Source organism: Xenopus tropicalis, chromosome 9 (assembly GCF_000004195.4).
Source record: "Xenopus tropicalis strain Nigerian chromosome 9, UCB_Xtro_10.0, whole genome shotgun sequence".
NCBI lineage: Eukaryota > Metazoa > Chordata > Amphibia > Anura > Pipidae > Xenopus > Xenopus tropicalis.
The window spans coordinates 6,184,502-6,198,297 of NC_030685.2; the positions used below are offsets into that span (position 1 = coordinate 6,184,502).

Here is a 13,796-nt window from a genome sequence, read left to right on the forward strand (position 1 = left end):
CTTCCATCCGGCAATGTTGCCTCAGCGTAGGGCCACGGAGTAGACATATAAGACAGGTTAGAACAAACCCTGATCCCTACTCACACAGAAGACTCTGAAGCTAGGAGTTATCAACCTGAGGACTGAGGTATCTATCCTGACTGCTTCCAAGGGGTGCCAAGCTGCCCAGCTGCATTTACCCTGCCCAGACTCTAGAAGGAGGTGGGATAAACCGGTGGAGTACTACTATCATTTAAAATCTATATCTGCATTTGTGAGTATAACCCTGCTTTCCTATTTGTCTCTGACAATAAACTGTTCTATAGTTCAACTGCAAGAACCTTCTGGTGTCCATCTTTACTAATTCTGCACTACACAGCCACAGTGAGTTGTAGTCCACTACACCCTTGCTCCGCATTGTCTCTTCCATATAGCGAGGGCTATATGTCTAAGAGAGTCGCATGTACCCCATGCTCTAAACCATACTAGCCTGGGTTTTAACCATTTCATGGCCAAATAGGGGTTACAAATACTATAGGAATCAGCAGTGTAACTTGATCATGCCGGGCCCCCCCTACAGAAAAAGCTTTTGAGAGGGCCGCAACCAGTCCGACATGCAAGAGGAACTAAGGTATAGCAGACAGCTGTATATATAATTACGTCACTGATGAATAAATAGAACGTGGGTGAGTTTTTATGTTTTACCCTCTAAACTCATATTTGATAAATCTGCCCCTAGGTGTATGTACTTGCAATATTAGATTGTTTGCACTATATCTATATGTAATATTCTTTACTTATTTTGTATAGTGTATATATTTGTTAATATGAATTCCATAGGAACCGGCTCAGATGAGAGAGTGGAAGACTCCATGGGCGTTAGGCTGAGTGATCTTGTAAGACATTGGGTGCTGGGGACACTGTTGATTAGGGTTTTTTCTTTTCTAGAAATTACACATTTAGCTTAATAAAGATACAGAAAGCTCTCAGAACATCTACCGTCTGGATCTCAGCTCCAAATAAACCAGTCTGAAGTTTTGCAAACATTTTTTTTAGAATTTTATTTAAAAAAATATGTTGTGTAAACATGAAGCATCATTAAAATGGTTTCAAACATTGCGATGCTCCAGATATAAAAGATAGAAATGTCGATATAACTAAAAGTGCAGCAAAAAAACCCTCCTATTCATCCTTCTCTTGCCCCTCCCACAAAGTTCTGATGACATAATTTATAAAATCACATGACAAATTAAAGATTTGTAATGTCATTAAAGAAAATACATTTGCTATTTCTCTCTCTGCCCCACCCATAAAGTCACCTCAGGGGGCTGTAGATAGAAGAGATGGCAGTGTTGCGGTCAATGGCAGAGATTGTTGTACTGGGAAAAATGCCAGTGATGGGGAGAAATACAGGAATGACTGTATGGGGGGGGGGGAATGGACAAATAACAAACAAAAGTGTCAGATTGGGGCATCTCCTTAACCGTGGCAGTTGCCGCTGTGTGGGACCTATATGGTCCCGTGTATTCTGTCTCTGCTACATCCCACATATATCAATATTTATAGCCCTTGTAACTTTATTGTGGCTCCATTTCTGCATCTTCTAAACCAGCCCAAGGCAGGAAAGATCTGTGCCCATAAATATACCCCCAGTAGCCCCCATCTTTTCTGCTGATTCCCAGCACTCTCTCTGGGCTGCTCACTGAGCTTAGGGGCAACTCCCTATATACAGTATATATACAATATGAATTAATTATACTCTTATAGTATCGTGAATTTCAGATTCAAATTACATGGTTTTCTGCAATCAGCCATTAGTTCTTTGCCAATGTGACCTCACTTCCAGCTTAAGTGTTGATGATTTCCTATGACCCCTAAGCTCAGCTTCCCAACAGCAGCCCAGAGCCTACTGAGCATGTGCAGTGCCACTGACTCTCAAAGATGCCCATCAAGATCAGAAGATGGGGAGCTGCTGTGGACAAATGTAAAGGCCTGGATCATTATACTGTTATAGGGTTTTGCATTAAGAGATGCAAAGTGTTTGCTAACAGTATTTTTTTGTCGTAAAGAGCACCATTTTGTTCCCATTGCAACCGTTTTTTCCTTCAGCCATACATATTTCATTCCCCCTATATTTCTTTTCTATCATTCTATTTTATTATATTTTTATGGGTTGCAGATTTAAAAAGTTGTTCCATGTGGTCAGAAAATTCCTGTATGTTTTGAACATCCATCTGTTTTATACTGGAAATTAAGTCTTTCTTTAGTTCACAGACACTTTCACTGTATTGTAAGCTAACAGAAGCCATGGGTGGGGCCCCGAACCATAAAGGGGGAATGTACCAAGTGTTCACTTCAGGGTCATCTCCTTCTTCTTTATAAAAATACACATCACTTACATTGTGGTGGACAAAGAGGCATTTCTTCTTTCTTCCTAATCGTTTTGTTTTTAAGAATTTCTGGGTCAAGTTTCCTTTCAGTTGAGATACAGTCTCCCTTACCATGTTGATTATGGTAATATCACTCAGCCCAAACACTATTTCTGCTAGCTGGCTGTGAAGTTCATACTTGTCTTCATGAGAAGACATTTCAGCAACATTCAAACCTTCTGTGTCAATCAAAACAATAAACTCACAGCCCAGGTCTGGCTGAAAGGTTTCTTTCACATTAATCAGTATCATGAAGGCTCCTTGTGTGCCTTGTTCTCTGGCCACGGGCAACTGCAGCCCAAATATGGAGTTCAGGAGGGTGGACTTCCCTGTACTGAGTACTTCCAGTGCAGAGATCACTCGTATTCTGCATTTCCCTCCTGTCTTGGTGTTCAGCTCCATCAGAACATCTGTAACCCACTTCATGGGGATGTTGGAGGCATCTCCATCTACCAGCTGTAAAGGAAACCCATCATGGAGGAGATCAGCACCTAATCCTGGGAGTTTATGGATAATGTTGTCAGTAGAATTGTTCCCAGTATTCCTATCTTCATATAACCGAGGTAACATTTGTAAAAAGTCTTCAACTCCCAGGGAATACTCCTCAGCATGATTCCCTCTAGCTACTTGGTCAAGGTTTAGTTTCATCCACTTTAGAAAAATCAGTTTCTCTCCCTGAGTTAAATAATTGATTGCCACTAAAAACCTAACTATTACATTCTGAAACTCACATTTCATTTGCGTTAAGAGATTAAAACATTTTAGTACAAGTTTTGCTTTGTTACCATCTCCATTCTCACCCCACTGTTTTCTTATTCTTTCTACTTGTTGGAGCTCCTTCCAGCAATCTCCATCCAGACTCATTGCCTTCCTTTTATATGGTGCAAGGCATTCTCTATTATTAGTGCTCTGCTCAGCAAGTGTTTTCAAGTTACAAATATTGTCAGAAAATTCATCTACTTGGATTCCAAGTTCACCGGCTTTGTGAGCCATTTGCTCTAGAGTCATATGGGTCAAGCTTTTGTTAAGCCCTTCAATACGGAGTCTTATTTGTTCTACTAGTGCTGCATCATTAACCGTATTGTTCAGCACATTATAGTTCAGCAGCTTCAGATATCTCCTCATCTCTTCACGCACAGACTGGTATGGTTTTGTAATAATGATAAAATACTTGTTCTCTGCATTTTCAGTTCCTAGCAGCACTTCATAGTCCTCCTCACTAATATCCTCTGTGAATATGAACACGGCTGACGATACTTGGCATAAAAAGTGGAACTGTGCCATTCCCGATTTGATGTCTCCTCTCATATTGACGACTGCAGCGGGTTCTTGGAAGACATTAGATGTATTTGTAGTTCTAGGGAAGTACCATGATATTTCCACCAACCCATCGGAGATCTTACGTGCAACATTTCCCGAATCCATTTCTCTATGTAGGAAAAAGTCTTGGATCGGATGAGCCGGGCTGAGGATACGGTTGAGAATGCGTGACTTGGATGTTCTGCAGTTCCCTAGTCGCACAAAGGAGAAAACTGGCATTGATATGTTCACAATATTATCCTCCTCAAACCCTTTACTGTCCTGTGAGGATGGAGGTCTCCACTTCTTCACAATGTCTCTCATTGCCCACAGCATGAAGGTGAAGCTTGGGCCATACCAAGAAGGGAGCAGCAGGGGGACAGCAAATTGACACATGGACATTTTTAAAAAAATTTCTTGCTGTAAACAAGGATCTGAACAATGAAGAAGAACACAGAGAAGATCTAGAGGATGGACTACATTTGGAACCAAGTCACGGACAGGTGTTTCTAGAAAGCTGTCCTGATCACCATCCCCCTTACTTATGATTGGTTGATTATCAACATATATCAGGGTCATGCTTCGTGCAGCAGGGTTTAAGGACATGAGCTTCCTCAGGAAACTCCAAGGAACGTCCTTCAGTGTTTGACATTCAAGTATTTCTACAGTTTCAGGCCAGATTTGCCAAACTTTGTTTGGAGTAAGTTGTGAGGTTCTGTAATGACCCATTTCTAAGTCTTGGAGAATTCCTTCAAATACATTTCCTTTGTCTGAAAAACAAAACAATTGTGTTTGTATGTTGAAAATGCAACATATGTGGAAAACAAAGCATTATATTGTTATTGTTTTTAAAGGTTGTGGGACCAGGTCCTTCTGCTATTGCCCATATTGCCACAGGGACTCTATATAATATACCCTCACTTTCCCACCACAGGGATTCTATATAATATACCCTCACTTTCCCACCACAGGGACTCTATATAATATACCCTCACTTTCCCACCACAGGGATTCTATATAATATACCCTCACTTTCCCACCACAGGGACTCTATATAATATATCCTCACTTTCCCACCACAGGGACTCTATATTATATATCCTCACTTTCCCACCACAGGTATTCTATATAATATACCCTCACTTTCCCGCCATAGGGATTCTATATAATATACCCTCACTTTCCCCCCACAGGGATTCTATATATATACCCTCACTTTCCCACCACAGGGACTCTATATTATATATCCTCACTTTCCCACCACGGGTATTCTATATAATATACCCTCACTTTTCCGCCATAGGGATTCTATATAATATACCCTCACTTTCCCACCACAGGGACTCTATATAATATACCCTCACTTTCCCACCACAGGGACTCTATATAATATACCCTCACTTTCCCACCACAGGGACTCTATATAATATATCCTCACTTTCCCACCACAGGGACTCTATATTATATATCCTCACTTTCCCACCACAGGTATTCTATATAATATACCCTCACTTTTCCGCCATAGGGATTCTATATAATATACCCTCACTTTCCCCCCACAGGGACTCTATATAATATACCCTCACTTTCCCCCCACAGGGACTCTATATAATATACCCTCACTTTCCCTCCACAGGGACTCTATATAATATACCCTCACTTTCCCACCACAGGGACTCTATATAATATACCCTCACTTTCCCACCACAGGGACTCTATATAATATACCCTCACTTTTCCGCCACAGGGACTCTATATAATATACCCTCACTTTCCCACCACAGGGACTCTATATAATATACCCTCACTTTTCCGCCACAGGGACTCTATATAATATACCCTCACTTTCCCCCCACAGGGACTCTATATAATATACCCTCACTTTCCCACCACAGGGATTCTATATAATATACCCTCACTTTCCCCCCACAGGGACACTATATAATATACCCTCACTTTTCCACCACAGGGACTCTATATAATATACCCTCACTTTCCCACCACAGGGACTCTATATAATATACCCTCACTTTCCCACCACAGGGACTCTATATAATATACCCTCACTTTCCCACCACAGGGATTCTATATAATATACCCTCACTTTCCCACCACAGGGACTCTATATAATATACCCTCACTTTCCCACCACAGGGATTCTATATAATATACCCTCACTTTCCCGCCACAGGGATTCTATATAATATACCCTCACTTTCCCGCCACAGGGATTCTATATAATATACCCTCACTTTCCCGCCACAGGGACTCTATATAATATACCCTCACTTTCCCGCCACAGGGACTCTATATAATATACCCTCACTTTCCCACCACAGGGACTCTATATAATATACCCTCACTTTCCCACCACAGGGACTCTATATAATATACCCTCACTTTCCCACCACAGGGACTCTATATAATATACCCTCACTTTCCCACCACAGGGACTCTATATAATATACCCTCACTTTCCCACCACAGGGACTCTATATAATATACCCTCACTTTCCCACCACAGGGACTCTATATAATATACCCTCACTTTCCAGCCACAGGGATTCTATATAATATACCCTCACTTTCCCACCACAGGGACTCTATATAATATACCCTCACTTTCCCACCACAGGGACTCTATATAATATACCCTCACTTTCCCACCACAGGGACTCTATATAATATACCCTCACTTTCCCACCACTGGGACTCTATATAATATACCCTCACTTTCCCACCACAGGGACTCTATATAATATACCCTCACTTTCCCACCACAGGGACTCTATATAATATACCCTCACTTTCCCACCACAGGGACTCTATATAATATACCCTCACTTTCCCCCCACAGGGACTCTATATAATATACCCTCACTTTCCCACCACAGGGACTCTATATAATATACCCTCACTTTCCAGCCACAGGGATTCTATATAATATACCCTCACTTTCCCACCACAGGGACTCTATATAATATACCCTCACTTTCCCACCACAGGGACTCTATATAATATACCCTCACTTTCCCCCCACAGGGACTCTATATAATATACCCTCACTTTCCCCCCACAGGGACTCTATATAATATACCCTCACTTTCCCCCCACAGGGATTCTATATAATATACCCTCACTTTCCCACCACAGGGACTCTATATAATATACCCTCACTTTCCAGCCACAGGGATTCTATATAATATACCCTCACTTTCCCCCCACAGGGACTCTATATAATATACCCTCACTTTCCCACCACAGGGATTCTATATAATATACCCTCACTTTCCCACCACAGGGATTCTATATAATATACCCTCACTTTCCCACCACAGGGACTCTATATAATATACCCTCACTTTCCCACCACAGGGACTCTATATAATATACCCTCACTTTCCCCCCACAGGGACTCTATATAATATACCCTCACTTTCCAGCCACAGGGACTCTATATAATATACCCTCACTTTCCCACCACAGGGATTCTATATAATATACCCTCACTTTCCCACCACAGGGACTCTATATAATATACCCTCACTTTCCCACCACAGGGACTCTATATAATATACCCTCACTTTCCCACCACAGGGACTCTATATAATATACCCTCACTTTCCCACCACAGGGACTCTATATAATATACCCTCACTTTCCCACCACAGGGATTCTATATAATATACCCTGACTTTCCCACCACAGGGATTCTATATAATATACCCTCACTTTCCCACCACAGGGATTCTATAAAATATACCCTCACTTTCCCACCACAGGGACTCCATATAATATACCCTCACTTTCCCACCACAGGGATTCTATATAATATACCCTCACTTTCCCACCACAGGGACTCTATATAATATACCCTCACTTTCCCACCACAGGGACTCTATATAATATACCCTCACTTTCCCACCACAGGGACTCTATATAATATACCCTCACTTTCCCCCCACAGGGACTCCATATAATATACCCCATATACCTGCAATTGCTGTTGATGCCAGAGAATTATTCAGTTGATTCTCATCACCCAAATCCTCTACAAGGTGAAGCCCTTCTTCCTGTTCTATGGGGGCAGGAAGGAATAAAGCATTAGTCTTTGTTACATTTGAAGGGCATTATCTGCCGAATTCTGCTTTTCTTTTCTATATTTGTCATTTCGCACCCTATATCATTTTTGGTCAATCAGACCAATACTGCCTGTAACCTAAAAAGAGTGGGGTGCCAATTTGGGACCACATAAGCTCAGATTGTGCCCTGGGTTGATCCAATGATCCAAGCAAGTCTGTGGGAACTTACCTGGAGCAGAATGGCAGAATTTTAAAAATGGTGAAGTGCCACATTTTGGACAAATACCCATTCATTTTTATAGAAGTGGTCCAAAGTAAAAGATCACTGGAATGCATAACAAATGGGCACCCACAGTCATTTTAGGTTTCCTTGCCCTTTAACACAGAAAATAACTGATTTGATGAATATGGGTACAATGTACAGTAGAGACGTTTATGGCACTAAGAATTGTATAATATTCCACTCCCAATAATATTCCACTCCCTGTAAAACTGGCTAGCCTAGGCAAAGTACAATCTGTACTTCATATATAAGTAGATAACATAAAGTAACTTACCTCTTTTCTTGCATTTATAGTAAATCAATATTACTAAAGGTACCAGCAGGGTAACAAGAAAGGCTGTGACCAGGATTGCCGCTCTATGGTTCCGCTTTATCCCTGCTGAAGAACAAAGTCATTATTTGCTGGGATTGATGAGAAATATTATTTTAGAGTAATATATAGTTGCCAACTGTCCCAGGCACTATATAACAAGGAGAAAACCACAGGAGCTTGGTCAGCAAATACATTCCTCTCTCCTGGCTCTGGGGCAAGGGGGATAAGCTGGCAGTGAGGGATGGGCTGGCAGTTAGCCAGGCCCTGCTGCTCCAGTTGGCAAAAAAGCACTGATTGCCCTTGCTTTATCTATGTCTGAGAGAAGTTCTAGAGGTTATATTCCATATCTCAGTCTGCATTTTGAGAACTAGAATAAGGTAAAGATGAGACTTTTGGTTGTTTATTAAAAGATCCACATCGCCATCATATAAAAGATCTACATCACCACAAGATACAAAGAGTCCTCCTCATAATACTCTAATAAAATAATCTAGATGTCTTTAGAAATAATAGTCACCTCACTTTTTGAGCATAGAAGATGTACAACCAAGATATAGTTATATATCCAGTGTTGGAATTGATAGATATCTGCAGGTTGTAATTCTTTCCAGTAGTGAAACCGGCAAATGGGAGAAAGATATTCATATAATATATATCATAGGGGATAGGTCACCACTGTACCCAAACAACTAGTGTCAGTGGTCATGCAATTCACATGATCTCAACAGATCAACATCAACAGATGATGCTTTACAATAAAAGTAAACCATGTGTTTCAACTAAACGCTGATGATTGGTTACTCAATGTGCACCCTTGTTAGCCAATGTCTCATCATCCAATGAGGTCCAATGGAAAATCAGTAATGGCAGTTGGTTGAATACAGTGGGACCAATCATCATGGGGCTGCACACTGTCTCTTTGCTAATAATACATTTGTTAGTATGACATTCATTGGTTTGCATCTTGTATGCTTAAAAATAGGATGATAGGGCATAGAAATCCGGCTGTACAAAAGTGAGGTGACTGTCTTTTTGTAATATTTTTAGAAGGTAAGGGAAGTGACTCTACAACTGATACCTTAGGATATAAGTTATAGATATCCAGGCAAGGAGAAGACATTTTGGCAATACTTTAGGATTAAATCAATCATATACCTGGATACGTCACCCAAAATAATTAAATTCTATGTCTGATGTTACAGTTATGTGTGTAGAGCTTTCCCCATATTCCCAATGACTTTGTACTGACTACTTATTCATACGCCTGAGTATAATGCATTAGGTGCTCATAATTATGGATTAAATGCTCATTTTATTTGCACTTGGTGGAAGTGAGTGTTCTGGTCCCTTTATGTAGGTTTCTTACCTTCATTTTCCACTCGCACCTTCTCCACAAGAGGACTGGGCAGGGTCCCATGTTCCACCTTGCAGGAGATCTCTGTTCCCCAGAGCTGAACTGTTGGGGTGAACTGGTAGAAAGACTCTACAGCAGAACTATTTATCCTCTCAATCCATGAGGCTTCCACACGGGTCCCATTCAGAAACCAACTGACCACAACTGACTCAGGGTAGAATCCCCACACTCGGCAAATCAATGTCTGTTCCTTATTTAGCCGGAAGGGTTGGGTGCTTATGTGAAGAGAGGGAGGGACTACAAAAACAAATAGATATTAAGATGGCAAATGTGTTCAGTATATTGGTAATATGGGACACTCATTATGAACATATATATATATAACCATATAATGGTTTCCTTTACCTCCAAAAATCAACCGAAAGTCAAACTGGAAGGCATCTACTTGAGATTTATATTGGACACTACACGAGAAGGTCTGATCTTGGTCCTCCTCAGTGGGTAGGATGGTGGCGGTGGTGTTTACATTGTAAGTGCCATCTGGGTTCGTCTGGACATTTCCAACATTAATCCTATGCAGCAAGACTCCTTCCCTCAGCCATTTAATTCCAATACCCAATGGGTAGAACCCATTGACTGAGCAGCGCAGGACGCTCTCCTGATTCCTCACTACAATATTATTAGTGACTCTGACGTCTAGGGGAGCTGGGAAAAAAACATGAATTAGTAATTTTGGTTTATTCTATGAGACCGCTTAGAATCACAGGCTACCCCCCTAGTCTAGTTGCAGTTTGTTTAGAATGGATGGTCAGAAAATAGTACCTGCTGATTGGTTGTCTTCCTCCTGCTCCAGCTAAATTTCCCACAATGACTTTGTTACTTTCAGATTTGTTATACTCATGGGTCGTACTGGCTAAACTTGCACCTTTGGGGTCTAACCCACTAGCTGAAATCAATGCAGCCTGCTATCAGTCGTAGCTGATGGATAGTCTATCTGGCATTGGTAACTAGTCATTAGCCTCCAGCCAGTAAAATGCACTCCTGTGCCAGAACCACACCCATTTTGTAAATAAAAAAAATAAACATTTTTGTTAATATTAATTGATTTGGGATAAAAATGTGTCAATATGAATATATTCTCCTCCCCCAGCTCATACTGTTTCAGTCAATTGTATGGAAACTCTTACATTTGGTTTCCTTGAATATAGAGTAGCTCGTAGCCAGACCAAGTCTACTCTGCCTCCCCAGAAAATAAACCCCCGCTGTTAAAGGAGACATATAGAATAAACAAATAACCCTCTTGTAGGTAATTATGGATAATACATGGTGCTGATTTCACTTTGGGCTAAACATTAATCCTATTTGTAACAATGGCCCCTTTATTGGAGCTTCATATAGATCCTCTCAGGTCCCTGTCTGGGTTTCACATGAGGGGTGGGCGTGTCCTAACGGTCCCTGCCAGAAGCACAGTAGGAGGGGGAGAGCCAATCCCAGCCCTGCAGTCACACCAGCACAGACAGGCTTCAGTTCCCTATCAGGTCAGCCTAGCTGCTGATTGGTTCCTATCCTACAGTATCCCCCCTGCACAGCCTGGGAAAGGAGGCAGCAGGAAGTGGAACAGATGGGTGGGGCTAGTGGGATTTTTGTAGAAATTTTCAATAAATCAGCCCGAAACACTACTTTGTAAAGCCCATTCCGTCTATATTTAGATGGGTACAATTCATTGGCACAATATTGGTTTTCACACAATATGTCCCCTTTACGGCTCAGCAGGACCCTCTGTAAGTTTAGACATCCCTCCAATACAGATAGGGGTGAGGTAGTAAAAAGGAAGAAAATGCTAGAAAGACATTATATAAAGGATGAAAGAGAAATTAAGAGAAAAAGAGACAGTTAAGTTTAAGTACAGATGCGAGGAGAAAATATACAAAATAGGTCAGATTGAGAGAAGAAGAGTGAGCGATGTCCTTTCTCGTTTTCTCTTATTTTGTCTTTCATGGCTCCTCCCCTTTTCTGTTCTTCATTTCTCTTCCTTTTTCCACCCATCCACCCACATTTTGTTCTACTCAAACCCCCATGCCTTGACTCCAGCCCTTACTCTTTTCTATGGGTTCCCTTTCCTACCCCATCCCTACTGAAAGCCTACGGTCCTATGTTAACATTTCCCCCTTCCCAAAAGATCATTCTTCCCTGGTCTGTGAAGATACTTAGGGGCTGATTTACTTACCCACGAACGGGTCGAATGGAGTCCGATTGCGTTTTTTTCGTAATGATCGGTACTTTGCGATTTTTTCGTATGTTTTGCGATTTTTTCGGATTCTTTACGAATTTTTCGTTACCAATACGATTTTTGCGTAAAAACGCGAGTTTTTCGTATCCATTACGAAAGTTGCGTAAAAAGTTGCGCATTTTTCGTAGCGTTAAAACTTACGCAAAAATGCGCAACTTTTCGCGTAAGTTTTAACGCTACGAAAAATGCGCAACTTTTTACGCAACTTTCGTAATGGATACGAAAAACTCGCGTTTTTACGCAAAAATCGTATTGGTAACGAAAAATTCGTACAGAATCCGAAAAAATCGCAAAACATACGAAAAAGTCGCAAAATGTTCGTTTTCAAGTCGGAACTTTTCCAATTCGGGTCGGATTCGTGGGTTAGTAAATCAGCCCCTCAGAGGTCCACTTATCAACTTTCTCATTTTAGTGGTTGTGGAGGTTTTTGAAACCATGAATTAACTCATCTTCTCTAAAACGACCATTTTTAAAAAAGCACAAACAAAAAAAGCTACAAAAAGAATCCTCGTAAACCACAAATTCCATGGAAAAAATGTTTTTGTAAGAGTTTTCTTGCATTTAAAAATAAAAAAAAACACTTAAACCTCTCAAACGAGGAAGCAAAGAAAAAAAAAGTTCCAGTTCGTCCAGGACACTTCCCATTGACGTCTACAAGACCTACAAGATTTTAGATGGTGTTTTTTGTTTCATAAATCACAAATTCTTAGAGAAAACAGAATTATGAAATATTAAAAAAACACGATCTTTAGTAAATTTACCCCTTAGAGATCTCAAAACCTGCAATAAAGTGAGCTGGGAAGGAACTGGTTACATTAGTCAGTAGGCTAAATGGTTCCAGTGTCTTCGTGGCTCAGCTGATTTGGGCATGAAGGACACATAACCCCTATCTGTGGACTCCAAGTTGGAGAGCCTGCACTATATAGTTTCTTTCTTACATAATGAAGAAAAACAAATAACAATTTACACCAATCAGCATCAACGTTTCCATTTACCTTGAATAAATACTGTAACTTCCATGTCTTCCTTCCCTTGGCCGTACAACAGGGAACATGTGTAGGTGCCGCCATCGGTTATGGTTATGTTGGAGATGACTAGGGAAGCCGTTCCATCTCTGGCTCTGTTTGTGCTTAAGGAATACCTTGGATCCACAGCCCTTATCTCCCCATCATAGCGCAGGATCTCCTTGTGCTGGAAATACCAGATTATGGTCTGCACTGGGGGCCCATTCACATCCGATGTACAGGGAATAACAGAATCCGAGCCCTTTATAGCACGAAGTCTGGGAACTACTTTCTGCTCCACTGATTCCCCTACACAGAGAAACCATTGCATTAAGTTGTAATGTTTGTAGCTATAATACAGGTATAGGACCCGTTATCCAGAATGCTCGGGACCAAGGGTATTCCGGATAAGGGGTCTTTCCGTAATTTGGATCTTCATACCTTAAGTCTAGTAAAAAATCAATAAAACATTAATTAAACCCAATAGAATTGTTCTGCTCCCAATAGGGATTAATTATATCTTAGTTGGGATCAAGTACAGGTACTGTTTTATTATTACAGAGAAAAGGGAATCATTTAACCATGAAATAAACCCAATAGGGCTGTTCTGCCCCCAATAAGGGGTAATTATATCTTAGTTGGGATCAAGTACAGGTACTGTTTTATTATTACAGAGAAAAGGGAATCATTTAACCATGAAATAAACCCAATAGGGCTGTTCTGCCCCAATAAGGGGTAATTATATCTTAGTTGGGATCAAGTA

The 13,796-nt window shown here is 40.9% G+C and overlaps 1 protein-coding gene across 3 annotated transcripts in view; it reads right to left on the reverse strand.

Moving 5' to 3' along the window:
- Positions 1-1,040: 1,040 nt before the first annotated feature.
- The window catches only part of LOC101733098 (up-regulator of cell proliferation), a 17,134-nt gene continuing 4,378 nt past the window's right edge, over positions 1,041-13,796 (reverse strand). For 2 of the 3 annotated variants that reach the window (XM_031893592.1, XM_031893590.1), the window contains exons 3-8: positions 13,025-13,342; positions 10,145-10,444; positions 9,752-10,036; positions 8,347-8,451; positions 7,702-7,785; positions 1,041-4,477 (exon numbers count right to left, since the gene is read on the reverse strand). In XM_031893592.1, the coding sequence (XP_031749452.1) occupies positions 2,130-4,477; positions 7,702-7,785; positions 8,347-8,451; positions 9,752-10,036; positions 10,145-10,444; positions 13,025-13,342 (3,440 nt within the window). In that variant the 3' untranslated portion in view covers positions 1,041-2,129. The remainder of the gene's footprint in view (positions 4,478-7,701; positions 7,786-8,346; positions 8,452-9,751; positions 10,037-10,144; positions 10,445-13,024; positions 13,343-13,796) is intronic. The other variant, XM_031893591.1, reaches the window with a different exon arrangement.